General features: G+C 62.5%; 2 protein-coding genes across 7 annotated transcripts in view; one reads left to right on the forward strand and one right to left on the reverse strand.

The window, feature by feature from the left end:
• Nucleotides 1–3,846: 3,846 nt before the first annotated feature.
• FOXA3 (forkhead box A3) lies at nucleotides 3,847–10,165 on the reverse strand. The gene is made up of 2 exons (XM_070062081.2): nucleotides 9,948–10,165; nucleotides 3,847–5,598 (listed from the first exon to the last, which is right to left on the reverse strand). Exons 1-2 carry the CDS (start codon nucleotides 10,014–10,016, stop codon nucleotides 4,594–4,596), a joined length of 1,074 nt encoding a protein of 357 aa, XP_069918182.2. The 5' UTR covers nucleotides 10,017–10,165; the 3' UTR covers nucleotides 3,847–4,593.
• Nucleotides 10,166–10,871: 706 nt separating this feature from the next.
• The window catches only part of SYMPK (symplekin scaffold protein), a 36,763-nt gene continuing 21,814 nt past the window's right edge, over nucleotides 10,872–25,820 (forward strand). The window contains exons 1-9 of one of the 6 annotated variants that reach the window (XM_089319189.1): nucleotides 10,872–11,058; nucleotides 16,456–16,579; nucleotides 16,706–16,771; nucleotides 17,866–17,919; nucleotides 18,005–18,078; nucleotides 19,467–19,593; nucleotides 20,473–20,722; nucleotides 23,015–23,185; nucleotides 24,090–24,329. In XM_089319189.1, the coding sequence (XP_089175315.1) occupies nucleotides 16,475–16,579; nucleotides 16,706–16,771; nucleotides 17,866–17,919; nucleotides 18,005–18,078; nucleotides 19,467–19,593; nucleotides 20,473–20,722; nucleotides 23,015–23,185; nucleotides 24,090–24,329 (1,087 nt within the window). In that variant the 5' untranslated portion in view covers nucleotides 10,872–11,058; nucleotides 16,456–16,474. Of the gene's footprint in view, nucleotides 11,059–16,455; nucleotides 16,580–16,691; nucleotides 16,772–17,865; nucleotides 17,920–18,004; nucleotides 18,079–19,466; nucleotides 19,594–20,155; nucleotides 20,221–20,472; nucleotides 20,723–23,014; nucleotides 23,186–24,089; nucleotides 24,330–25,820 lie in introns of those variants that run through there. The other 5 variants (XM_070062074.2, XM_070062075.2, XM_089319188.1 and 2 more) reach the window with 5 other exon arrangements.

The raw sequence follows: 25,820 nt of genomic DNA on the forward strand, positions 1-25,820 counted from the left end.
TGGGAGCCCAGGCGCAGGCAGGTGGCTGGTGCTGGGGAGAGTGGCAGGAAGTGGGGTCCCAGAAAGAGTGAGGCAGCTCCGCTGGGGGGGCGGGGGGAGGCGGGCTGTGAGAGGAACCCTGGATTCTGGTTCAGTAGGAACAGGTGAGATTCTCAAGCGCTCGGTGAACGGATGGAGCCGGCGAGGCCGGAGTGGCAGGGACTCTGCCAGGGACAGACGCCTGTGTGAGGGGTGCCCCCCAGACAGGCCCGGGCCCGGCACAGCAAATGTCAGAGGACATGTGGCCCAGCAGGGCTGGACAGACTCGGGCCCCAGGGAGAGGCCAGCTGAGGATCCCGGCTGGGCAGATGCAGACAGACAGACGGCAGACTCACCGAGGAGTCCCACTCCTTCCAGACTTCCAGAACCTCCCCCACCCAGAGAGCTTCCCAGGAGCTGGGGGAAAAAAAAAAAAAACCAGGGCCCCCCTGCCGGCCTCACCCGTGGCGTGCCCACTCACACCTCAGGCAGAGGAAGCTGGCAGGCCCCACAGGAACCTTTCTGTGCGGGGTGGGGGGGTGGGGGCAGGCGGGCGGGCGGCGGGGACGCAGGGAGAGGAGTGGCGAGCAGGCGGGCAGCGGGCAGCAGCTGCACAAAGGCCCCAGTGTCTGCCCCTCCTGCCCTTGGTACAGATATAAATAATATGTACATATTCCTTTATATATCCCCCGGCGGGCTGCGGGGGGAGGCGCATGGCAGAGTCGGCCCCTGGGGGGATTGGGTGCTCGGAAGCCCATAGAGCTAGTGGCCAAGAGACGGGGAAGAGAGAGAGAGAGGCGTGAGCGCCCCAGAGGCAGCCAGAGTGGCCAGGACCGGGGCAGGGACAAAGGGTCTTTCCAGAAAGGGAGCTGAGGCCGGAACAGCGGTGAAGAATGAGACGCTGGGGGTGGGGGGGGGGCAGGGCAGGGCGTGTCTTCAGCAGAGGTGAAAGAGGCGGCCCTCGGTTCCGGCTCCGTGTTTACCTGGGGCAGGCATCGCAAACAGCCACCCAGCCTGCGCCACGGCTGGCGAGGGTGGCATGGGCTGGGCCCCAGCCCTGGCACCGGCGGGCCCGACACGCCCACCTGTGGCCTGGGTGGTGACTAACACTCGGTGACACCTGGGGAGATGTGACACACAGGAGCACAGACGTGGTGACACACAGGGACGGATATAGGCAGCCCCAGAGTAAGGGAGACATAAACAGGGACACACACACACACACACACACACACACAGTAATGCACACAGGAAGCCCGGCCACAGGTGGACCTGTTGCTCGCCGTGGTGCAAGGCGACAGACGGAGAACTCTCAGCACCAGACATCGGGACACGATGACACGGAAATGAATACCACGATGTCCAGCAGCAGAAACACACACACTGGTCCCGGGCCCGGCTGCTGGCTCCAGGTGCCCCAGTCTCCTCTTGAGGCAGGAAGTGCGGTGACCCACAGGGAGGGCTTGGGACCCTGCTGTGCCCTGCCCCCACCCTCCAGCACCCTCCAGAACAGCGCCCGTCCGTGAGCGAGGGCCAGACAGCCTGGGTCACATCTGTGTGTCGGTGGGCAAGTCTTGTCACCTGAGTGCCTCAGTTTCACCAACAACAGAGTGGGCTGGGGGCAGGGCTGGAGCTCTGTGTCACACAAGGCAGACACGTGGCAAGCCCTGGGAGCTTCCATTGGCCACCATCACCATCACCATGTCAAACAGGCAGCCCCGAGGCCAGCTGCTGGGACCCTGCCACTCTCCTGGACCACATGGGCTCAGGCCCGCAGCCCGGAGGACCCCCAAGTCCCCAAGGCTGCCCCTCCAGCCCTGCTCCCTGGAGTCCTCATGTCTGTCCACGCGTCCCACGTCTGACCATGGTACTTTTCCACGCTGGATGTCAGCCGGCTGTCCCTGGGGTGGGGGTCACACCTGCCCACGCCAGCAGAGAGAGAGAGAGAGTGCCCGTGGCCACCAGACTCCCTGCCGGCCGGCCCCACCCTCCCCCAGGACCCTACAACAACACCCCGCCCCTCCGGCCACCTGAGGTCCCCACTGGGGCGGCCCGAGGCCTGCGCCTGGGGACAGGAAGCCCCAGGGCTGGCGGCCTTGAATGCCTCTTTCAGCCCGGGCCTCCTCCCCGCCGCCAGGGGCTCCTCCTGCGGAATAATATTTGGGCTGTTGGCCGGGGGGCGGGGGCCAGATCCGGAGGCCGCCGGGGAGAAGCCAGAAACCGCAGGGCTTCCTGCCTCGGGCCGGCCGGCTCCGGGAGAGACCCCCAGGCCCGAGGGAGGGGGGCGGGGGCCGGGGAGACTGAGGGCCTTTCTCTCGCTCCAGTTGTTTTTTCCAGGATCCGAGGAATTCCCCAGCCTGCCCGGGACACAGGCTGGTGGGATGGCTGTCCGGGAGCCAGCGCCGCAGGGGGCGGGGCGGGCAGCGCGACAGAAATAGAGGGCCTGGCCTGCGAGGAGGTGGCAGGTAGGGGCGGAAACTTGGGGAGCCGGGAGAGGGCGAGGCAGGGAGGCCGAACGCGGAGGGGGAGGGAGAGGCGTTGGAGACGGATGCAGGGGCAGAGGGATGGAGGGAGAGACAGACACACAGCCCGGGAGCCGGAGACCACGGATGGACAGACGGCGCTCGGGGCAGAGTGACGGGAAGGGCGGCGCTGAGGGCCAAGGACCCACATACCCGCAGGTGGACACCCAGAGCTTTGGTCCCTGAATGAATGAATGGCGGCTGAATGAATGAGAGGGCTGATAAGCAAGAAGAGGGTTTCGGGCCAGCCCCAGGCTGAATGACCCGGGCCAGCTAAAGAGGCCTGGGAAGCACACAGCCACGCCCCCCAAAGCGTGTGCGTGACAGCTCCCCCGTGGGGGGGTACCAAGCCCCCAGCCCCTTCCCCCCATACCAGGGCTCACGCACAAAACTTGGCAGTGAGACACACTGCAAACAGCATGCATATGTACTTTATTTCTTTTAAACAATTCTTCTATGTGTAAGGCAGAGAGAAAGAGAGGCAGACAGACAGATCCACTGGTTCACTCCCCTAAATGCCTGCAACAGCTGGAGCTGCGCTGGACTGAAGTCAGGAGCCAGGAACTCCATCCGGGTCTCTCCCCCGGGGCAGGGACACAAGCACCTGCTGCCTCCCAGGGTGTGCACTAACAGGAACTGGAACGGGAAGAGGAGCCAGCTCTTGAACCCAGGCACTAGGATATGGGATGCGGGCACCCCGAGTGGCGGCTCAGCCATCATGCCAACACCCACCCCCTACTTTGTTTTAAACAGACATCTGGTGACTCCCAAGAGGTCCCCAAACACAGATGTCATCACACACACACACACACACACACACTCTCTCTCTCTCCTTGAGGCAGTGGGTAGGCAGACAAAGGGATGTCTCCCAGAGGGAGCCCCATCAGGCAGAGTGCTATCCTGTAACCCACGGGACGTGTGCGCACATGCACGCACACCCCGATCAAATCCATCTCACGCAGCCTCCCATCCAGCCATCAACACCTGTCCCTCCTCCTCCTCCCAGCTCCCGGGGCCTCAGAGCTGAGGGGTAAGTGGGGGTGGGGACGCGGCTTTCGTCAGCCTGTCAACCCGGGGCCACCTCCCCCTGCTGCCCTGGCCCTGCGGGGGCTGCTATCTGTGAACAAACTGTCCTTAGGGTCAGGGACAGCAAAGAACCAAAGGTCGAGTGGAGTCCTCTTCCAGCCCCTCCCCCACAGGCAGCCGGCTGGTGGGGGCGGGAAGCAGAGGGCACAGGGAACAGAAATGCAGGTGTCAGGGTCCATGGGCTGGGGCCGGGCGTTGAGGGGAGGAAGAGACGCACAAGTGAGAGGCAGAAACGCTTTAATGGTCAAACACAGCCAGTGCCCCGTGTCCCAGGCAGACACCAGATTCAGGAGGAGTGGCCCACACCCTAACCAGCCCCGACTGGACCCGCGCGAAGCCAAGTGCGGGACAGGCCTCAGAGAAACCCAGGCGTTTTCGCCTCGCCATCCCCGACGCAACCCACACACCAAAGAGGCCGTGACGACACGGCCGTCACAGTGCGTAACGGCACGCTAGGTCACCGCGCCGATGTGGTGGCCGTCCAAGCACCCCCAGAGGACCCGAAGAAAGAGGTTCTGCAGGATGGTGGCCAGCTCGGCACCTGCTGTGCCAGCAAGTCCACAAAAAAAAAGTGACCACAGCCCTCACTGGGCCAAAGGCTAAAGGACGTGTCACGAACATGGCAACAGCTTCACACCCGTGCCCATCACAGCACCCAGAGGGCCAACCGGGGTGGCAAATCCCAGGCGGCGGCCAACACAGCACCCAGCGAATGGACCCATGACCTCCATCGACATGGCCGGCCGTCTTCACGGACCCCGCCCACCCCACAGGGCCACCCACGTGTCCAGGGCGGTGATCACAGCACCCACTGGGTCAGTGGGATGCCCACAGACGCAGTAACCATCACAGTAAGTAAGAGACCAACCAAGATGTTCACCGGCGGGATAGGCAAAGCGCCGGGCCCAAGAGCTCGCTGGTGTGACCTTGTACCCCATCACCGCCACCACCACGTGCCCACCCCGTGCTAGGAGGCGTTGAGCAGAGAGCGGGAGTAGAGGCCCTGGTAGTAGACCCCGTGTTCCCCGCCCTCGGCCCCGTAGCCCCCGAACCCCACGTCCAGTTTGGGAGGTGCCGGCGTCTGTTCCGACATCAGGTTGTTGATGGAGAAGGGGTGATTAAAATTGTAGGGAGCATCCAGTTTCAGCTCCCCGGGCAGCTCCAGGCCGGTGAAGTACGGCGTGGACGAAGGGGGTGAGCCGCAGTCCAGGGCCGCCACGTCTTCCCCACCACCGTGGGCCTCGGGCTCGGCAGGTGGAGGCTGGGGCTGGGGCGGGGAGGCGACGGCTGGCACGGCAGCAGCCGGCGCGGTGGTGGTGGAGGCGGCCGAGCCGGGACCATTCCTGGAACTGGCGGCGGCGTTCCCGGTGTTCCCTTTCTTGGCCTTTTCCTCCAGCTTGAAGCGCTTCTGGCGGCGCAGGTAGCAGCCATTCTCGAACATGTTGCCGGAGCTGGGGTGCAGGGCCCAGTAGGAGCCCTTGCCCGGCTTGTCGGGGGAGCGGGCCACCTTGACAAAGCAGTCGTTGAAGGAGAGCGAGTGGCGGATGGAGTTCTGCCAGCGTTGCTGGTTCTCCCGGTAGTAAGGGAACAGGTCCATGATCCACTGGTAGATCTCGCTCAACGTCAGCATCTTGCCAGGCGCCTGCTGGATGGCCATGGTGATGAGCGAGATGTAGGAATACGGCGGCTTGGCGTGGGCCAGGGGCCGCCGGTACCCTTTCGGCATCTCCTTCCCGTGCACCAGCCCGGAGCCCGGGCTCCCGTATCCAGAGCTGCTACCTCCACCGCTACTAGCAGCCAGGCCAGGAAAGGTGGGCCCCAGGGGTGCCGAGGGGGCTGGGGGCGCCAGGGGTCCTGAGGGCAGCGGGGAGGCAGGGAGCCCCCCGGTGGGGTAGGGAGAGCTCAGAGGGTTCAGGGTCATGTAGGAGTTGAGGGGAGCCATGGTGGGCACTGGGGTCACAGGAGAGTAGACCTGCAGGGGAGAGAGAGAGAGACACGGGGAGGGGTCAGTGGGTCTCCACTCTGCTCATCAGCAAGGGATCCAAGGACCCCACTGTGCGTCCATCCCTCCCCTACCGGCCCCTCGCACCTGTGCGCTGTAGCTGCCTGTCTCTCCCTGTGTACTCCCTCCTTCCCCACGCTCTGTCTGAGTGTGGTCCCAGACCCCTGACGGAGTCCCCAAACCCTTAGGGTGTCCACGCGTCCCAGGCTGCGATAGCATTCGCCCGTTTCCAGAGGTGGTATGATAGACAGGTGGCGTGATAGATAGAAGATGTGTCTTCCCGCCAGCCACATTTGATCTGCAAGAATGTTCAAGAGGGGCCGGCGCAAAGCCTGGTGGGTAGGGCACCCGTGTGTGCCGTGCCAGAGAGCCTGAGATCCACTTCCTGGTTCTGGCTCCTGACTTCCGGTCAAAGCAGACCTGGGAAGCCACAGGTGAGGACCAAGTAACTGGGTCCCGGCCACCCACATCAGGGGCCTGGATCGAGGACATGGCTCTGGGCTCCTGGTTCTGACCCTGGCTCAGCCCTGGCCGTTGTGGCATTTTGGAAGTGACCCAGCATCCGGGAGCTCCCTGCCTTTCTCTGCCTCTCAAATAAAAAAAATTAAATTAAAAAAGTACATCAGTAGAACCCTTCTTCTCTTTTTGAAATATATTTTAATAAAACATATTTCTACCAACAAATCATGGCTATTTTTAAATAAGCTAATACGTTTTTAAAATTTGAGTTTTGAATACAGTTATATACAACAGGTGTAACTGACATCGAAATAAACTGGAGTTTGCAATCATTCTTAAGAGAGAGAGCTTGTGACTCTCTGAGAGTTATTACGGGGGCCGGCGTTGTGGCACAGGGGGTTAGGCCGCCGGCTGACACCGACACCCATTTTGGGCACCAGTTTGTGTCCTGGCTGCTCCACTTCTGGTCCAGCTCCCTGCCAATGCACACGGAAAAGCGGTGGAAGACCTGGGCCCCTGCACCCACGTGGGAGACCCGGAAGAAGCTCCTGCCTCTTGGCTTCAGCCTGGCCCTGCTTGGGGAAGTGAACCATTTGGAGAGTGAACCAGCAGATGGAAGACTCTCTCTCTCTCTCTCTCTCTCTCTCTCTCTTCCTCCCCTTTCTTTGTCTCTCTGTAATTCTGCCTTTCAAATAAATAAACCAATCCTTTAAAAAAAAATAGCTATTATAAACCCTTAATGACCTAATCCGTATGTTTGGTTCACTACAAATCTTCAAGGTTCTAAAATGATTGTGTCTCTCGATCTCACATCTCAAGTTAATGTCGATCACTTATCTCTCTACAGATCGTCACATCTAAGCCTCCGCTGGACGCGCCAGCGTTATTTTCGGTGACAACACAAATGGGACAAAATGACGCTGTCCACTGAGCATCAAATGCATCCCGTTCTCAGAAACATTCAAACGGGGAAAAGCGACCATGGGCAAGGAAATACGGTCACTTTGCTGGCTGTCAAAATGACCCTCTAGATAGGAGACTTCTCCCGCCCTTTGGACACCTGTCCGTCAGCCGCCTCCTCCGAGCCGGGCACGGCTCAAGCGTGTCTTTCTTCATCTCCACAACCGCGCCTTGTGATGTCCACCTTACAGCTGAGGGAGCTGAGGCCACACAGCAGGACAGGACAGAACTGGCCCCGTGCGTCCAGGCTCCAGACCTGTGTCCTGAGACCGTGCTGTGAGCGCAGGGGCCGGGGCACACAGAAATGCCTGCGTGGCACCGTGCAGTGCAGTCTTCTAGGGACAAGCAAGGGGCGGGGCTTCCTCTCCCTGCACGGCTCCACCCCCACCTCTCCCCACTCCTCCACCTGCCCCTCCCAGGCCTGGGTCTCAGGCCCTGGGGGCGCAGCTCCCCCAGGCTGGAGCCACCTGGGGGTGGGGTGCAGACCGCACCACTCTAAGGGTCTGCAGGTCCCAAGCTCCTGAGAAAAGAGGGATTTTCCAGGGTCACTGAGGGGTCAGGGACAGGTGGCGACCAGCTGGGAGCCTGCGTCCAGGTGGAGACACGGACCCCTCTCCTGTGTGTGTCTCTCCAGGTTGCTCTCGGCCACTTGGGTCTCCCCGAGTACACAGCCCCCCCTCCCCCACCTCCCCCTCCCCTCCCCCACTCACCTCCCCCTCCATCTACTCCCCCAACTCCTTCCCTATTCTTCCCCACCCCCACCTCTCTGGCCCCCTCCTGGGTGTGCTCCCCGGTTCCCCTTCGGCACATCCTTAGCATCTCCATCTCCCCAGGAGTCACACATTGAACTTGGAGCCACAGCTGCTCCCCTCCCCCACGCCCTGCCCCCTCCCCAGATAAGAGAGGAGGGGAGACAGACAGGGACCCCAGCCCTCTTGCTCTGGCTGCCTGCCCTCCTGGAAGTCCTCCCTGAGGTCTGACCCCGTGCACTCCAGCTGCCCGGATCCACCCCAGGCCTTCCCACGCCCCGGGGATGGGACGAACCCCTGGTGTCCGGGTCTGAACCGGATCTCCCCTTACAGGGCGGGGCTGAGACTGGGGGAAAGCCCTGGGGGGACCTGCACCCCTACCGGACGGCCTGGAATTCCGCCCCTTTTATTTCCTTATTGTCTGTGGAGGAGGGCGTGACCAGGAGCCCAGTTTCCAGCCCAGACTGGAGTGGGACCCCCATCCCCTGGGGAACTTCAGCTTTCCAAGTCTGAGATGAGGGCAGCTGGGCCAGGTAAGAACCTGAGACCAGCGGGCTGGGGGGGGGCACCTCAGGGTGCTACCTGTCCAGGCTCCTGCAGAGCTCGCTGGGGTCACCCAGCAGGAGAGCGCAGTGTACAGGTTTGGGGACCCTCTCAGTCCCCAGTTGCTGGCTGAGTGCATGTTTTTCTCCCAATATTCTGACTCAAGGAGAGGAGGGGGCTCACCTGGCGGTGCCCCCCGATGCTGACCACCTCCAGACAGTCCCCCAATTTTGGAAACAATTGCCAAACTGTCCCCCAAGCTCAGCTCCATCCAGATGGTGCCCCCCTCTCCCCATCGCCGATGCCTCCCACCGAGAGCCCCCAAGATTTGAACTTGGCTTCCTGAATCCATGTCCCCAGGCTCTGGGCGCTGCAGGGGGGCCCCTCACTACCCGGGAGCCTCCACCGCCCACTCTCACCTCTGCCTTCCTCAGCCTCCACCTCTCCATCCCCCCAGTCCTCGGCCACCTGCCCCACCCCACGCACACCTCACACCTCCCCAGGCCCGGGACTGGCCTCTGGGGGGCACCTGGCCAAGCCTCATGAGCCCAGGGACCCAGGAATCCTACCTGACAGCTCCAGACCCCACCAGATCCCCAAGCGGCTGCGGCCGTCAGATCTGGATTCCTTGGGGCATACGGCCATTCCAACTGCACACCCCCACTCCAGACCCGCGGTCCCTCCCATGTTAGGAGTCCAAGCCTCCGGACCCTGAAAACTCTCAGACTGAGACCCCCACCCACTCCAGCCTCACCATGTGGCGCTAAGAAAGTCGGCTTGCAGCCGGCGCAGTTCTACTTGGGGAAGGACTCTCCGCACTGCAGTGAGGGCCCTCCGGGCACCCCCAGGCTGAGCAGCGGCGGGAGGCGGTGGCTAGCGGGGTGATGCCTTGTCTGAGACCCCCAACCCCCAACCTGGAGGGCCCACTGGGGGATGGGGGGGCACTGAGGGACGGGGGTGGGGTGGGTTGGAGAAAGACCCCTCTTCCAGACGTGCCGACCTGCACATCTCCTGGGCTTCGCACCTCTGAGCCCATCTCCCTGAGCTCAATCTTGAGTCACCTGTGATTTCAGAAGCTGTGGCTCCAAGCACCTCCCCCTCCGACCCCTGAGCACCAGCCCCCCCTTCCTGACCCTCGGGTCGCTAGCCGATCCCCGTGCACGCACCGCAGCCTGATTTCTGCCTCTCCGAGGATCCCGCATCCTAGCCCTGAGCGCCCGCCGCCGACTTCCCTAAATGGTCTCCATTTCTGAGTCCCTACCTTCCCTCCTAACTTTGAGCGCCGCTTTCTTGGAAGTCCCTAGCTCTGGCCCCCTGCCGTGGAGCTCCGGTTCCTATCTTTGCTTTGCGCGGTTCATTCGCTCAGATTTGGGAGGTGGGCTCCCCACACGCAGCCCTCACGTTGACCCTAGCTAGCCTAAACGTTCCCGACTCCCGCGGCTCGTCCGCGTCCCGACCCTCACACCTGGCCCCCGCGCCCCTCGGCCACCCAGCTCCCTACCTAGACGCCCTGGCCCCTTGCGAGCGCACACCTCGCCCCAGCCCCGCGGGAGCCCGCAGCCCGCTGCCGGCCCCCCAGTTCCCGCTCCGCCGGCCCCGAGGACACACCTCGCCCGCCTCTGGATAGTAGCTCCACTCGGCCAGGTCGTGGGCCTCCATCTTCACCGAGCCCAGCATCCCCCGGGCCTGCGCCCCCACCTGCCCCCGCTCCGGCCCCCGGGGGAACCGAGCGCTTCGGGTGTCTCGGCGGGCACGGCCCGACTTCGCCCCGCGCGCGCGCGCCGGTCCGACTGCCCGGGGTCCCGCAGTCCCGGGCGCCGCGGGAGGCGGCCACGCTTTATAGCCGGGGCACCCCCCGCCCTCGCCCGCCCCGGGCTCCCCTCCCGCCTCCCCGAGGGCGGTGCGCTCGGGCTGGGGCGCCCCCTGCGGGACTGCGAGGACACAGACCTCGGGCGTCGGGAGCCGCCGCAGCCCCTGGACGCTGCTGCTGGACGCCGCCCGGGGTGAGGGGGAGGCCCGTGGGAGGGCCATCCTCGCTGGCCTCAAGGCCCCCACGGCGGAGGCCCGGGGTCCTTCCACCCCGGGGGGTTTCGCCTTCTCGACCTGAGAGGGCGAAAAGCCAGGGGCCGGTGTGGCCGCGGCGGACGAAGGGGCCTCCTGAGGGCACCGGTGGGTCACTATGAGGAGCCCCTCGACACCACATTCCCGTTGGACGAACTGGAAGACCGAGACTTCCGACGGCTGGAAATGCTTCAGGACGTGTGCACGTTCAGGACCAGAGATAAGAAGGGCCGGGGACGGCTCAGACCCCAGTTGGACAACGCACCACCTCCGAGGGCCAGGAGCTTCGCCGCCCGGACTGCACTGCCACCAGCCAGCCGGCCGTCCAGGGACTCAGAACGGCCGTGGACTCCATTTCCCAGAAGCCCCTCTGCCCACTTCCGCCGGCGCCTCCACCAGGGCACTCCATTTCCCAGAAGACCTAGCGCCGACGGCCGGAAATGGAGGGCGGCCCCGGCGCACTCCGGGGAGGGCGAAGGGCGGCCCGCGCGGGAGGAGGTAGAGGCGGAGTCGGACCGTGGTCTGGACTCCATTTCCCGGCCGCCCTCCATGTGCGGCGCGTGCGCAGTGTTACGGCGGCGAGCGGAAGATGGCGGCGGCGGCGTCTGCGAAGAGGCGCTGCTGAGGGGGCGCGAGGGGGACGGAGGCCCGAGCCGCGGTGAGCGGGAGGCGGCGTCGGGGGGCCTGGCGTGGGGGGCGGAGGGGCTGGGAGAGGCGGGGAGGGCCGCCGAGGGGAGAGGGGCGCGGCGGCCCTGGGGACCCCTGTCTGTCCCCACGCTCCCGCTCCGGCCCCTTCCCCGGCTCGGCCCCGGGGCGAGGTTGCAGCGTGGCCCCGGGCGCGTCAGTCCCGCCGACCTCGCCGGCCTGGGCCCTGCGTGCGTGCCCGGTGCCCCCGACGCGCAGGCGCCGCGGCGCTGCGGCTCCCCTGGGCGCCACGCAGCTCCCCGCTCGGGGGGTTTTGCACCGGCTGCTGTGCGCCCCTGCCCGCGACACCCTTCCACCCGACCTGCCCGGCCGGCTCGCACCCATCCTGCGGCCTCGCCGCCCGCGTCACTTCCTCTGCGAGGCCCTTTCCCGCCCTCCGCCCCGAAATCGGCCAGTGAAGTGCGCCCGTGGGTGCCCGTCCCTCGCCTCCCCGTCACGTGTGCGCTCGGTGGTCGCGAGAGCTCTGTCTGTGTGCTGATTGACGCCTGACTGTGAGTGAGGGTGGGGGCCAAGGTGTGTCCGGGTTCCCACCTGTCACGCCGGAGACGGCCCGTGGATGCTCGTGGAATGAATGAAGAACACGCGTGGAGCTGCTCTGTGCGGTGCGGCGGTCGTGGGCCGCCCTCCGAGCGTGCCTCCACGGGAGGACGCGGCCGCGCACTGAAGCCCCGTGCCGCGCTGTCCCCGCGGGCTGCCCGGTCCACGGTCCCGGGTGGTGGGATCCCGCTGGCTTCCCGGCCCCGGCCCCGGCTTGTGCCATCCCGCGGGCTTCCCGGCCCACAGCCCCGGGTCGTGCGATGCCGCGGGCTTCCCAGTCCACGGTCCCCAGTTGTGCCATCCCGCGGGCTTCCTGGCCCACGACCCCGGGTCGTGCGATCCCGCGGGCTTCCCGGTCCACGGTCCCCAGTTGTGCCATCCCGCGGGCTTCCCGGCCCACAGCCCTGGCTTATGCCATCCCGCGGGCTTCCCAGTCCACAGTCCCCAGTTGTGCCATCCCGCGGGCTTCGTGGCCCACGGCCCCGGCTTGTGCCATCCGCGGGCTTCACGGCCCACGGCCCCGGCTTGTGCCATCCCACGGGCTTCCCGGTGCACGGCCCCGGGTTGTGCCATCCCATGGGCTTCCCGGCCCACAGCCCCGGGTCGTGCGATGCCGCGGGCTTCCTGGTCCACGGTCCCCAGTTGTGCCATCCCGCGGGCTTCCTGGCCCACGACCCCGGCTTGTGCCATCCTATGGGCTTCCCGCTCCACGGTCCCCAGTTGTGCCATCCCGTGGGCTTCACGGCCTCGGCTTGTGCCATCCTGCGGGCTTCCTGGCCCACGGCCCCGGCTTGTGCCATCCCGCAGGCTTCCCAGTCCATTGTCCCCAGTTGTGCCATTCCGCGGGCTTCCCGGTGCACGGACCCTGGTTGTGCCATCCCACGGGCTTCCCGGCGCACAGCCCCGGGTTGTGCCATCCCATGGGCTTCCCGGCCCACAGCCCCGGGTCGTGCGATCCCGCTGGCTTCCCGGTCCGCGGTCCCCGGTTGTGCCATCCCGCGGGCTTCCTGGTCCACGGCCCCGGCTTGTGCCATCCCACGGGCTTCCCGGTCCATGGTACCAGCTTGTGCCATCCCACGGGCGTCCTGGTCCACGGTCCCGGGTTGTGCCATCCCGCGGGCTTCCTGGCCCACGACCCCGGCTTGTGCCATCCCACGGGCTTCGCGGCCCACGGTCCCCGGTTGTGCCATCCTGCGGGCTTCGCGGCCCACAGCCCCGGGTCATGTGATCCCTCGGGCTTCCCAGTCCATGGTCCCCGGTTGTGCCATCCCGCGGGCTTCCTGGTCCACAGCCCCGGCTTGTGCCATCCCACGGGCTTCCCGGTCCACGGTCCCGGGTTGTGCCATCCGGCGGGCTTCCTGGTCCACGGTCCCGGGTTGTGCCATCCCGTGGGCTTCCCGGTCCACGGCCCCGGGTCGTGCGATCCCGCAGGCTTCCTGGCCCACGGCCCCGGGTTGTGCGATCCCCAGGCTTCCTGGGCCATGGTCCGGGGTTGCGCAGCCACAGGGACGCGCGGCGGGCACCGCGACCTCGGGCGATTTCTGGGCGGACATCTAGAGGGTGCTGACCCAGCGGTTCAGGCTGCTGCTACCTGAGGTGCACCCTCTGCGAGGTGGACACATTGGCCACCGGCAGCCGAAGGGGAACATGTTTGGGCTTACAAAAAAGACAGCCAGCCAAGGGCACAGCCCAGACAGCAGACAAGGGAGGAGTCGGGGTGACGCGTGACGCCTCTCACTGGGTCTTGGCGCGTCAGCATCTGAGGAGAGTGGGGAGGTTCTCGGGTTCTGACGAGGGGGCCAGCGTGCGCTCGAACCTGGGCTGGGCACAGGGACGCTTTCATCCGCGCAGTGCTCGGTGGGGTCCGCCGCCACACTGTGTGCCCTTGGGCCGTGACTTCCCCTCTCTGGCCTCAGTGCCCTCACCTGTACACACACGGAGGCTAAAGTCAGTTCCTGGGGCAGGCGTGCAGCACGCCACATCCCATCTGAGTGCTGAAGCCAGCATTGCCAAGGCACGCGCTGCAGGACAGCCGATGGTAGCTCACGCGCTGCCTTCCCTGTCACCCACGCGGGAGGAAGACCAGAACTGAGGCCCAGGTGCCCGGTTTCAGCTTGACTCTGGCTGTCGGAGGCATTTGGGAAGTGAACCAGTGGATGCAGAAGTCTGTCTCTGTGTCTCTGCCTTTCAAATAAATAACAGATCAGTTAAAATTAAAAAAAAATCCTGAGTATCTAACTCAAAAAGCTGGTGTCATGGGGCTTGTGCATATGTCGGGATTGCCCTCTGTACATGCTAAGTGCTGGGCAGGTGTCACCTGTAATTGTCCAAGCATTGTAGCGCCAAAGGGCAGGGCTCCCGAGGCCGGGCAGTGGGGAGCCCTGGCCGGGAGTGTGGACTCAGATGATCGACGCCGTGGAGAAAGATAAAGCCACACAGGGTGGGAGAGGGAGCTGGCCCTGGGCGATCAGGGAGGCCTGGCTTCAGAGCTGTGCGAGGGAAGACCTGCAGGAAATGAGGAGGGGGCGTCCTGTGAGCTCCTCAGGGAGGGGGCTTCCAGGCCAGAAGGAAGAGAAGCACACAGGCTTTGAGGAAGGGGCACGCTCAGCACGTCTGCAGGAGGCCCGGGTGCGGCAGGGAGCCCAGAGTTAGAAGAGGCCCTCTGGGGCTGGCGCTGTGGCGTCGCGGGTTAAAGCCCTGGCCTGCAGGCCGGCATCCCATATGGGTGCTGGTTCAAGTCCTGGCTGCCCCACTTCCGATCCAGCTCCCTGCTAACGTGCATGGGAAAGCAGTGGAAGATGGCCCAGGTCCTTGGGCCCCTGCACCCGCGCGGGAGACCTGGGAGAAGCTCTCTCTGTCTCTACCTCTCTCTGTAACTCTGTCTTTCAAATAAATAAATCCTTAAAAAAAAGAAAAAGGAGACGAGGTCCTCTGAGGTCTTGGAGGCCTCTGTGAGGACCGGGGCTGTGACCCTGAGCAGGCTGTGAGTGTGACGGCAGCAGGGAGTCCGGGGAGGAGGCCCTTGGATGGGAGTCATGCACTGGACAGACACCTCCAGCTGGTTTGCAGGCTCCTCCGTGGCGTGTGCAACCTGTTGTTTGTGTGGGCCGCCCTGAGGGACCTTGGAGACAGCCCCTCACAGTGGACATCCAGTCCTCTGGCCTCAAGCTGTTCCTAGTCCAGGCTGCAGACAGGGATGGGAGGTGCTTTTGGAAAGCCCGAGGCACCATGGCCAGGGTTCATCCCGGGCACTTTGGGCACCAAGGGTTCACCTCGGCCAAGTCGTCGTGTCCATCTGCCCCGAGCTGCAGAGCAAGCAGCGTGTAGCGAGGCCCCACGCAGGGCGAGCTCCAGTTCCCTGGGCGCCAGCCAGTGCACATCTCAAAGAAGTGGGGCTTTCCCAAGTCTGGTGAGGATGGATCTGAAGACACAGTGGCTGAGAAGCGGCTCAGCCGGACGGCTGTGGGGCGGCTCGTCCCAGTCGTGGTCCCTTAGACTGGCGGTGGGCCCTCCTGTCACCAGGGCATCCCTGTTCTGCACATCATCGTCGTCATCATCATCGATAGTTAATCTGCATTGCTGTTAGCAACATGAAAAACCTGCATCTCGTTGGGGCATTTGGCACAACACGCATCCCAGTGACGGTCTAGTCCCAGCTCTGCTGCTTTTATTTCTTTTCTTTCTTTCTTTCTTTCTTTAAGATTTATTTTAATTTGAAAGAGTTAGAGAGAGAGATAGATTACATCTGCTGGTTTACTGTCAGTGGCTGCCGTGGGCAGGGCTGGGTCAGGCTGCAGCTGGGAGCCTGAGCACGTGGGCCGTCTTCCACTGCCCTCTCGCGCACGTTAGCAGGGAGCTGCCTCAGAAGTGGAGCAGCCGGGCTCAAACTTACAGTGCACACAGGGAATGCTGGCGTCGGCTGCTTAACCCGCTGCCTCCAGGTGCCTGCTCATGCACGCCCCGGAAGACAGCAGGTGCTGCCACCCACGTGGGAGAGCCGGGTGGAGTTCTAGGCTCCTGTCTTCAGCTTGAGCCAGCCCTGGGTATTGCAGGCATTTGAAGAGTAACCAGTGAGTGGAAGATTTCTCTCTCTCCCTCCCTGTCAGTCTGCCTTTCAAATACACACATACATAAATATTTTTAAAAAACAATGAGGGCCGGCACCGTGGCTCACTAGGCTAATCCTCCGCCTTGCGGTGCCGGCACACCGGGTTCTAGTCCCGGTTGAGGCGCCGGATTCTGTCCCGGTTGCCCCTCTTCCAGGCCAGCTCTCTGCTGTGGCCCGGGAGTGCAGTGGAGGATGGCCCAAGTGCTTGGGCCCTGCACCCCATGGGAGACCAGGAGAAGCACCTGGCTCCTGGCTTCGGATCAGCGCGGTGCGCCGGCCGCAGCGTGCCCATTGGAGGGTGAACCAACGGCAAAAGGAAGACCTTTCTCCCTGTGTCTCTCTCTCACTGTCCACTCTGCCTGTCCAAAAAAAAGATGAGAAAGTTTGCTTGGTGTCCAGTCCAGAGTCCAGGTCAGTGGAGACCAGCCAGGTGCACGTGTCCTGCTGCGCCGCTCAGCTGGCGTTTGTGCTGGACTTCGTGTGTGTGAAGGAGTCTGCCTGCCTCTGACCTGAGGGGCGTCCAGCTGCCCCGTTTAGAAGCTCTGTCACACGCCAGAGCGGAGGCGGACCCTGGGGGAGAGAGGGGCTCTGAAAGGCTGGGCAGGACAGACAGGCTGGGAAGCAAGCTTGAGCCCCGCCTGGGTGCAGGCCAGGCCAGCCTGTCCACTGCCTGCCTGCAGCTTGACCCACCCCCTTCTTCTCCAGGGAGCACCCGACGGCAGCCATGGCGAGTGGCAGCGGGGACAGTGTCACCCGCCGGAGCGTGGCGTCACAGTTCTTCACGCAAGAGGAGGGCCCAGGCATTGATGGCATGACCACCTCCGAGAGGGTGAGTGTGATGAGCAGGGCTTGGCACGGGGGCGTGCGGACCTAGGGTCCCCGGGTGGCAGAGCCGAGGGCCCCGTGGGGCTGGACTGGGCCGGCAAGGCCAGCACTGGCAGCGCTGTCCCTGCAGGTGGTGGATCTCCTGAACCAGGCGGCGCTGATCACCAGTGACTCGAAGATCACAGTGCTCAGGCAGGTGAGTGCGTGGGGGCTGCCCTGTGAGAGTGCTGGGGGCACCGCTGGTGCCCGGCTGGGCGGTGGTGCGCGCCTGCCCTGGGCCAGGCTGTGCGGGCGTGTGTTCATTCATTCTCACCAGAGCTCCGGTGAGCAGGGCGAGTTCACCTACAGAAGGAGGCAGGCCACAGAGCTTAGTCCTCGGCACGAGGGCACCCTGCTGGTCACCCGTCAGCGCCCGAGCGCTGGCTCTCTGCTGGGTCCAGTCTGGAGGGGAAAGCATGCCTGTTGTCAGACGTGATGACCCCTCGTGCGCAGGGTGGGACAGAGAAACTCGGGGGCTGCGGGAGCCCATGGGCAGTGCTGCCCCAGCCTAGGCGTGGGGCTCGGGGGTGGCTTCCTGGAAGAGGGGGCATCTGAGCCGAGCCCTGGAGGAGGAGCAGCGCAGCCGAGTGAGAGAGGGAGGGGCTCAAGCAGGGGGTATCACAGGCTGTGCGGGGGCCAAGGGGAGCCCGGCAGCCTGGGAGCTGGCGTGGCTCACACTGGGAGGCAGGGGTCAGGCGGTCTCTGGGAGACTGGTAATGCGCACGCTTGGCCTGGCCTTGGGAGCCGAGTCCGCCTCTGCAGTGGAGGGGCTGCCGACATCCCCCGGCGGGGCATGGAGCTCATTCCACAGTGGCACCTGGAGTCGCAGGAGCAGGGTCCCGGGCCGGCCCAGGCTGCCAGGCTGTCTGTGGAAAGAGCTGTTGCAGAGAGCCTGGCAGGTGCCGGGGCCTCACTGTCGCAGGATGTGAACTGTGGGGGCATGGGCAGGTGGGAACGCAGTGGGGCCTGGGCACTCCCTCCTGTCTCGAGCCCTGTGCATCACATCCTTGCTAGGACCTACACTTTGTAGGTTCTCACTGAAGCCCCCAGCAGCCCTGAGCGTTGACGTTTAAGGTTCCCGTTTGACAGAGGGGTAAACTGAGGCGCAGAGGGGGAGACCGCTTGTCCGGGACTGTGCGGGGCGCGACAGGGCCGGGGATGGAGCTGTTTCCCTGCTGCCTGGCCCATGCTTCCCCTCGACTCTGGCTCCCGTTCCCACCTGTGTGCCGCCTCCCACCCCAAACCTTCCAGGTCCAGGAGCTGATCATCAACAAAGACCCCACGCTGCTGGACAACTTCCTGGATGTGAGTGACAGCAGCGCGGGCGGGGTCCTGGGCGGGGCTGCGGGGGCTGGCGCGGCCCACCCTGATCCGCCTTTCCAATGCGCAGGAGATCATCGCTTTCCAAGCAGACAAGTCCATCGAAGTGCGCAAGTTTGTCATCGGCTTCATTGAGGAGGCATGGTGCGGGCGGTACAGGGGCCCTGCGAGCAGCCCCGGAGAGCTGGCCCCGCGCCTGGCCGGCCTGCCCTCCACCCCCAGCCGCACCCCCTCCCACACACCCCGGCTCCCCGCAGGCCGTGGTCAGATGGGCCCTGCGGTGTCTGCTCCACGGCAGCGGTGGGCTGACAGAGCTGGCGGTCCTTGCCGCCGGGCTGGTCACAGCTGCCCTCCCGCCTGCCGGCGCGGCTGCGGTGGCCCCTCAAAGCCACGGCAGTGGCACAGCACTCTCACTGCCACTCCCACTCGCCCACGCCGCGTCCCTGCCCTCAGACCCCCGTGCGCCCGCCTCACTGGAGCGGAAACCCACAGCCCTCCACGTGGTCCCCCGCTGCGCGCTGTGCCCCTGTGCCGGGGCGGAGTGCACTCTGCACGGTGACAGTAACCATGTGGAAGGCCTGCCCGGCCGCGGCCTCAGGACCTGGTTGTCCCCCGTGGGCCTCACAACAGCCTCAGTGGGTGCTGAGCCTCCTCTCCTTACAGAGAGAAGCTGAGGCTCAGCGCGGCGAGTGACTTCTTCATTCGTCATCCATTAAACGTTTACTGGTGCTTGGTGACAGGCAGGGACAAGTAGCCTGGTTTCTTCCATATTTGCTGTTTGCCAGGCAGCATCTAAGTGTTTCACCCTCTTTGACCCTGTAATTGAAGACACAACCAAGGATTGGAGAGGGGCTGTGAGTTTTCTTAGGGTCCCACAGCGGCGAGGCAGGGCTGGGTTTCACGCCGTGTCTGGCTCCAAAGCCCAGATGGTCGATCTGCCTGTTCCACTGGGAGAATTTGTGGAAAACAGAGTTTGCAAAAACCCACCGACTCGTGGAGCAGCTGTGTCTGTGCCTGCTCTACCCAGCGTTTGTGTTGGGCTGTGGGGACACAGCAGTGAGCAGAGCAGGTGCCGGCGGCCTTCTTGGGTTCCGTGGTTTCTGCTAACGCAGTGAGTGCTTGCTCTCGGGCTGCAGTACACTCAGCCCTGGGGCTTGGCCTTCTCGGAGAACAAGCACTTCCTGGTTTCCAGCAGCAACGCCCGCTGTAGGGAGGGGCCCGCTCTCAGAGCGCTCAGCTTCCGGTCAGCAAGGCTGCTGATGGCCTAGGAGAGAGCGCCGGCAGGCCGTGGGGCTCATGTTCCCCGAGTGAGATGCCGGCGCTCGCTCAGGTTCCCTGGAGCAGCAGGGCTGCCCTTGGAGTGGCTCAGGCCAGAGGTGTCACACTGGGTTCTCAGCCTCCAGGTGTACTGGCACCTGAGGCCACTGCGGCCCGGACTCTGCCCCTGTGTTCCAGTGCCCTGAGACCCGGGCCCCAGGCTCCTGCCACCCCCCTGAGACCGCCTCTCCTCACCCTTCTGCCTCCGTCCGCAGCAAGCGGGACATCGAATTACTGCTGAAGCTGATCGCGAACCTCAACATGCTGCTGAGGGACGAGAACGTGAATGTGGTGAAGAAGGCCATCCTCACCATGACCCAGCTCTACAAGGTGGCCCTGCAGGTGAGCTGCCTCCCACCCGGGCACCTGCCCCTGATGCATCACGTTCCTGATAGGCAAAATGAGCCAGTGGTCTAAGGCGCACGCAGCGAGGAGGTCCAGCGTTGTCCACTGGGTTAGAGTCACCAGGAGCCCATTCGTTCATTCTGCGGACACAGCAGTGGCCAGGGTGACCCAAGCCCAGCCCACTGCGGGAGACAAAGCCTAATAAAGAATGACACTGGTGTTTTGTTTATGATTTTGTTTATTTGAAAGTCAGAATTAGAAGCATCGTCTATCCTCTAGTTTACTCCCCAAATGGCTGCAATGGCCAGGGCTGGGCCAGGTTGAAGCCAGGAGCCAGGAGCTTCTTCTGCGTCTCCCACGTGGGTACAGGGGCCTGAGCTGGACCATCTTCCACTGCTTTCCCAGGCAAATTATCAGGGAGGAGCTAGATTGGAAGTGGAACAGCTGGGGCTTGAACTGGTGCCCATATGGGATGCTGGCGCTGCATATGCTGCCAGTTAACTCACTGCCACGGTGCTGGTCCCGGGAATCACATTGGTTTGATTGTGGTCTGTGACAGGAACAGAACACGGTGTGGCGTGATGTTCATTGGCAAGAATGAAAACATCTCACCCACCTTGGGAGGTCAGCATTGTTAATCCTTTGTCAGCCTCAAGATTGGAGCCTTTATCACTCTGGGTTGTCTGTGAGCCCCGTGGGGTCAGGGCTGGCCGGTCTTGGCTCGCGTTGCGTCCTGTCCCCAGCATTACCCGTGGCTGGAACTCAGTATTGTCCAGAACGAATGTGCATCTCATTGTTTATGGGTCTCTGGGTGGTAGTGCAGGGTTGATGGCTGATGTGAGGTCTCCATCCCTGTGTCCCTATCCCCCCCGCCAGTGGATGGTGAAGTCACGGGTCATCAGTGAGCTCCAGGAGGCCTGCTGGGACATGGTGTCTGCCATGGCCGGGGACATCATCCTGCTCTTGGACTCTGACAACGATGGCATCCGCACCCACGCCATCAAGTTTGTGGAGGGTCTCATTGTCACCCTGTCGCCCCGCATGGCCGACTCGGAGATACCCAGACGTCAGGAACATGACATCAGCCTGGACCGCATCCCTCGTGACCACCCCTACATCCAGCACAGTGAGTCCCCCCCCACGTCCAGCACAGTGAGTGCTGCCCACCAGCTGGCGGCCTCCGGATGCTGCACCAGCTCCTGCCGCCTCTCTCGCTCTCCCCCGTCTGTTTTAGTTTTTATTTTTATTTTATTTTAAAAGTTTATGTATTTGGTAGATATACAGAGAGAGAGAGAGAGATCTTCCATCCACTGGTTCACTCCCCAAAAGGCCAGAACCACTAGGGCAGGGCCAGGCCAAAGCCAGGATCCAGGAGCTTCTTCAGGGTCTCCCATGTGGGTGCAGGGGCCCAAGGACTCAGGCCATCTGCTGATTTCTCAGGAACATTGGCAGGGAGCTGGATTGGAAGAGGAACAGCTGGGCCTCGAACCAGGGCCCATACGGGGTGAGGCCGTTTGGAGGGTGAATCAATGAATGGAAGACCTTTGCGTCTCCCTCAATCTGTCTGATTCTGCCTCTCAAAATAAATAAGTAAATCTTAAAAAAAAAATAATAGGCAAACACAGACACTATGAACACAGGCACTTACCCACGTGTGTACAGAAAAAGTCTGAGGGAAACGCAGTACCCGGCTGTTCCTCTGGGCGCGCACGCGGGGGCCGGGGAGGCTTCCTGTTACAGGCTGCATCCGCACTAGTGCTGGAGGTGAGGGGGTGCCTGGCCCAGCCCTGCTCCCCAAGGCGAACGCGAGTAAGAGTGCTGGCTTTGCCTCCCGACCTTGGCTGAGCGCCCACGGGTGTTTATGTGTTCCCAGTGTCTGCGTTCGTTTACTGCTTAGAAGAATTGCTTTTTCTTAAAGATTTGCTTACTTGAAAGGCATAATTACAGAGGGGCAGAGGCAGAGAGAGAGGTCTTCCATCCGCTGCTTCACTCTCCAGTTGCCCACAACGGCCAGAGCTGTGCTGATTTGAAGCCAGGAGTCAGGAGCTTCTTCTGGGTCTCCCACGTGGGTGCAGGGGCCCAAGGACTTGGGCCATCTTCCGCTGCTTTCCCAGGCCACAGCAAAGAGCTGGATTGGAAGAGGAGCAGCCAGGACTCGAACCAGTACCCACGATGTGATGCTGGTGCCGCAGGTGGAGGCTTAGCTCACTACGTCACAGCGCCAGCTCCTAGAAGAGTAATTTTAAAATGTTATGAATTTGTTGGCTTTTCTGTGTATACAGCAGGCCTGCACTGTGTAGCTCCAGCTGACTCAGCGGCGGACGTCCCCGTCTGTGTATACAGCAGGCCTGCACTGTGTAGCTCCAGCTGGCTCAGCGGGGGACGTCCCCGTCTGTGTATACAGCAGGCCTGCGCTGTGTAGCTCCCGCTGACTCTGAGCGGGGGACATCCCCGTCTGTGTATACAGCAGGCCTGCGCTGTGTAGCTCCCGCTGGCTCTGAGCGGGGGACGTCCCCGTCTGTGTATACAGCAGGCCTGCACTGTGTAGCTCCAGCTGGCTCTGAGCGGGGGACGTCCCCGTCTGTGTATACAGCAGGCCTGCACTGTGTAGCTCCCGCTGGCTCTGAGCGGGGGACGTCCCCGTCTGTGTATACAGCAGGCCTGCACTGTGTAGCTCCCGCTGGCTCTGAGCGGGGGACGTCCCCGTGCAGTGACCTGTTCTCTGCTTCGTCACTGCTGACTTGCGGGTTGTCGTTGTGCCGTCCTCCTTGGGGTGTCGGTATGAGTACACGGCTGGCGTAGTGTGAGCCCCGTAGATAAGGGTGGGGCTCTCCTCACATGCCACAGCTCCCTCGCCCCACAATGCTGAGCGGCGGCATCGTCCCCACTATGACTGCGTCACAGTCCAGCAGTTCTCTGGATGAAGGCTCAGGTGCCCCCCCCCACTTCAGGTGCAGCATTCAGATGTTTGTGTGTGGAAGATGTCTAGAAAGGTAGCCTCCAAATTAAAAAGTAAATTCTTTTAATTATCTATTTGAAAGAGAGAGAGATCTTCATCAGCTGGTTCATTCCTGGAGCCTGGAATTCCACCCGCTCTCCCATGTGGGTGGCAGGGGCCCGAGTGCTTGGGCTGCACCCACTGCTTTCCCAGGCCAGAGCAGGGAGCTGGTCAGAAGGGGTTGTGGGTGCTCGGGCGCCGCTGGGCTCACCTCTCACTGCCAGGTCCCAGAAACTGTGCAGTCTGCCTGTCCTGTCAGCAGTCAGGTGGACGCATTAACTACTGAACTCTTTTTTTTTTCTAATATTTGAAGACATCCAAATGCCAGGTTCTTTCCTTTCTTTGGGCCCCAGAACTACTGTTCTCTTCAGAGTCCTGGAAGAAAGGGCCCCGCTGACTGGGTTCTTCTGTCCCCTGCAGGTGTGCTGTGGGAAGAGGGGAAGGCGGCCTTGGAGCAGCTTCTCAAGTTCATGGTGCACCCCGCCATCTCCTCCATCAACCTGACCACAGCGCTGGGCTCCCTCGCCAACATCGCCCGCCAGAGACCCATGTTCATGTCCGAGGTGATCCAAGCCTACGAGACCCTGCACGGTGGGTTGATGGCCTCCCCTCGTCCCCACGGCCTGGCTGCTCGCTCTTGAGCAGATGTGAGCCAGGCGCTGTGCCCCAGAGCTTCCCTTCCGTCTGCCTGCACGTGGGCACGAGGGCGGGTTCCCTGGTCCGAGCTGGCGTTGGGCTGAGGGGCGTGCGGATGAAATGCGAGTTTTCTCCACGCTGACTCCATGCTGACTCCCACTGGGGCAGCAAGCACGACCGACTCCCAGCCCTCTGGCTCCAGGCTTCCAAGCATCCACATAGCAACCGCAGGGGTCAGAGAGCGTCTCTTTCCAAGGGGCGATGCTCATTGTTTCTGATTGGCCAAGCAAGATTATGAGCCTGTCTCTGAACCAATCACTGTGGCCAAGGGAATGTGGGGTTCTCGCTGGCACCCGGTCTGCTACCCACTTGGACCGAGAATGGAGACAGAATGGTTCCCTCAGAGCAGCAGGGGGGCATTGCTGGCTAAAGGGACAGTGGGGGCCAGGCGGGCTGCAGCACAGACGCGCCATTGCGCTGTGGGCCAGGGGGCGCGTGCTCCGCAAGGTGCCCGTGGACAGTCATTCTGGTAGCGGGGGAGGAGCCCAGCCACGAGCGGTTGCCGAGGTTCAGTGGGGGACTTGTGGAGGTGAAGGCGGTGCTTGTGGCCCTCCTGAGGAGAAGCCTTGGGCAACCCCGAACCAGAGGCGGGGGGACTGGGCCACGGCTTAGTGAAGGGGAGGGAGGGGTTTTGGCTGGCAGTGGTGGAGACCCCTTGTGTGCTTTAAGCCTCACGTGCGAGGGGACTGGTCACGAGGTCGATGCCTGCAGGACCGCTGCCCGGGGCTGGGGGTGGGAATCCAGACTGACAGGGCCCCGCGAGGCCTGTCCAGAGCCCGAGCTGCTGCTTCCCCCACAGCCAACCTCCCGCCGACGCTGGCCAAGTCTCAGGTGAGCAGCGTGCGCAAGAACCTCAAGCTGCACCTGCTGAGCGTGCTCAAGCACCCGGCCTCCCTGGAGTTCCAGGCCCAGATCACCACCCTGCTGGTGGACCTGGGCGCGCCGCAGGCCGAGATCGCCCGCAACATGCCCAGCAGCAAGGACGCCCGCAAGCGGCCGCGCGACGACTCGGATTCTGCGCTGAAGAAGATGAAGCTGGGTGAGCTGCAGGCCCCGCGGGCTGCTGGGAGGCGGCCGGGCGCGAGCACCGTGCGAGGCTTGCTCAGTTAGGCCCTCTGCGAGTGTTTTACAGCGTGGTCCTTGGAGAAGTTCCTGAAAGTGGAAGTAAGAGGCAGACTTGCTCTAGTGAAAAATTCTTTGAATTGTAAACGTTTTCAGGGTTAGGCTTGCGACGCAGCGGGTTGAGCTGCTGCTTCGAACGCCTACATCCCGTGTGGCAGTGCCTGGATTCGGGTCCTGGCTTTGCTCTGATGCCTCAAACACTTGGGTCCCTGCCACCCACATGGGAGATCAGGCCCTGGATTGGCTGGCTGTTGTGGGCCTTTGGAGAGTGAACAGTGGATAGAAGATCTCAGTCTGTCTCTGTCACTCGTACCTTTCAAATAAATAAACATACATAAGTCAGATATTCTTTTTTTTTTAAGATTTATTTATTTATTTGAAAGGGAGAGTTACAGAGAAGCAGAGAGAGACGGGGAGAGAGAGGTCTTCCGTCCGCTGGTTCACTCCCCAGATGGCTGCGACGGCCTGAGCTGTGCCGTTTTGAAGCCAGGAGCCAGGAGCCTCCTCCGGGTCTCCCGTGCGGGTGCAGGGCCCAGGGACTTGGGCCGTCCTCAGCTATCTCCCAGGATGCTTTAGCAAGGAGCTGGATCACCAGTGCCAGACCCAGTGCTCCAGTGTGGGGTGCACGTGTGCTAAGTGGTGCCTTAACTTCTGGATCACCACGCCTCTCTCCCTTAACATTTTTTTTAATTTGTGCATGTACGGTTTCCAAAAAACTCATGACACGTGTTTATTATGAAAAACTAATCATAGGGGTTTTTTTTTGCACTACAGTAAGCTTAACCTTTGCTTCCATCTTTGAACTTTCTAAAATGCTTTTATATATAAAGCACTCCTTTCCTTTTATTTGTAAATAGATTTTCTTAAGAATATTTATTTATTATTTTTTTTAAGATTTATTTATTTACTTGAAAGAGTTACACAGAGAGAGAAGGAGAGGCAGAGAGAAAGGTCTTCCATCCGCTGGTTCATTCCCCAGATGGCTACAACGGCCAGAGCTGTGCCAATCCGAAGCTAGGAGCCAGGGGCTTCTGGGTCTCCCACACCAGTGCAGGGGTCCAAGGACTTGGGCCATCTTCTACTGCTTTCCCAGGCCATAGCTGAGAGCTGGATCAAAAGTGGAGCAGCCGGGACTCGAACCAGCACCCATATGGAATGCCAGCACTGCAGGCGGCGGCTTTACCCACTATGCTGCCTTGCTGGCCCTAGATTATTTATTTATCTGAGAGGCAGAGTTATAGACAGATTGAGGGAGACACAGAGAGAGAAGTCTTCCATTTGCTGGTCACTCCCCTGATGACTGCTCTGGCCAGAGCTGCGCCGATATGAAGCCAGGGCTTCTTCCAGGTTTCCCCTGTGGGTGCAGGGCCCAAGGACTTGGGCCATCCTCCACTGCTTTCCCAGGCCA

This window comes from Oryctolagus cuniculus, chromosome 18 (genome assembly GCF_051225735.1).
Source record: "Oryctolagus cuniculus isolate XC-2025 breed Fujian yellow rabbit chromosome 18, ASM5122573v1, whole genome shotgun sequence".
Taxonomy (NCBI): Eukaryota; Metazoa; Chordata; class Mammalia; order Lagomorpha; family Leporidae; genus Oryctolagus; species Oryctolagus cuniculus.

Excerpts from the sequence above, each read along its gene's own strand:
- FOXA3 (XM_070062081.2), bottom strand. The coding sequence starts at position 10,016 with ATGCTGGGCTCGGTGAAGATGGAGGCCCACGACCTGGCCGAGTGGAGC. Across the intron at positions 5,599-9,947 it reads ACTATCCAGAGGCGGGCGAG|GTCTACTCTCCTGTGACCCC; the intron begins GTGTGTCCTCGG and ends TCTCCCCTGCAG.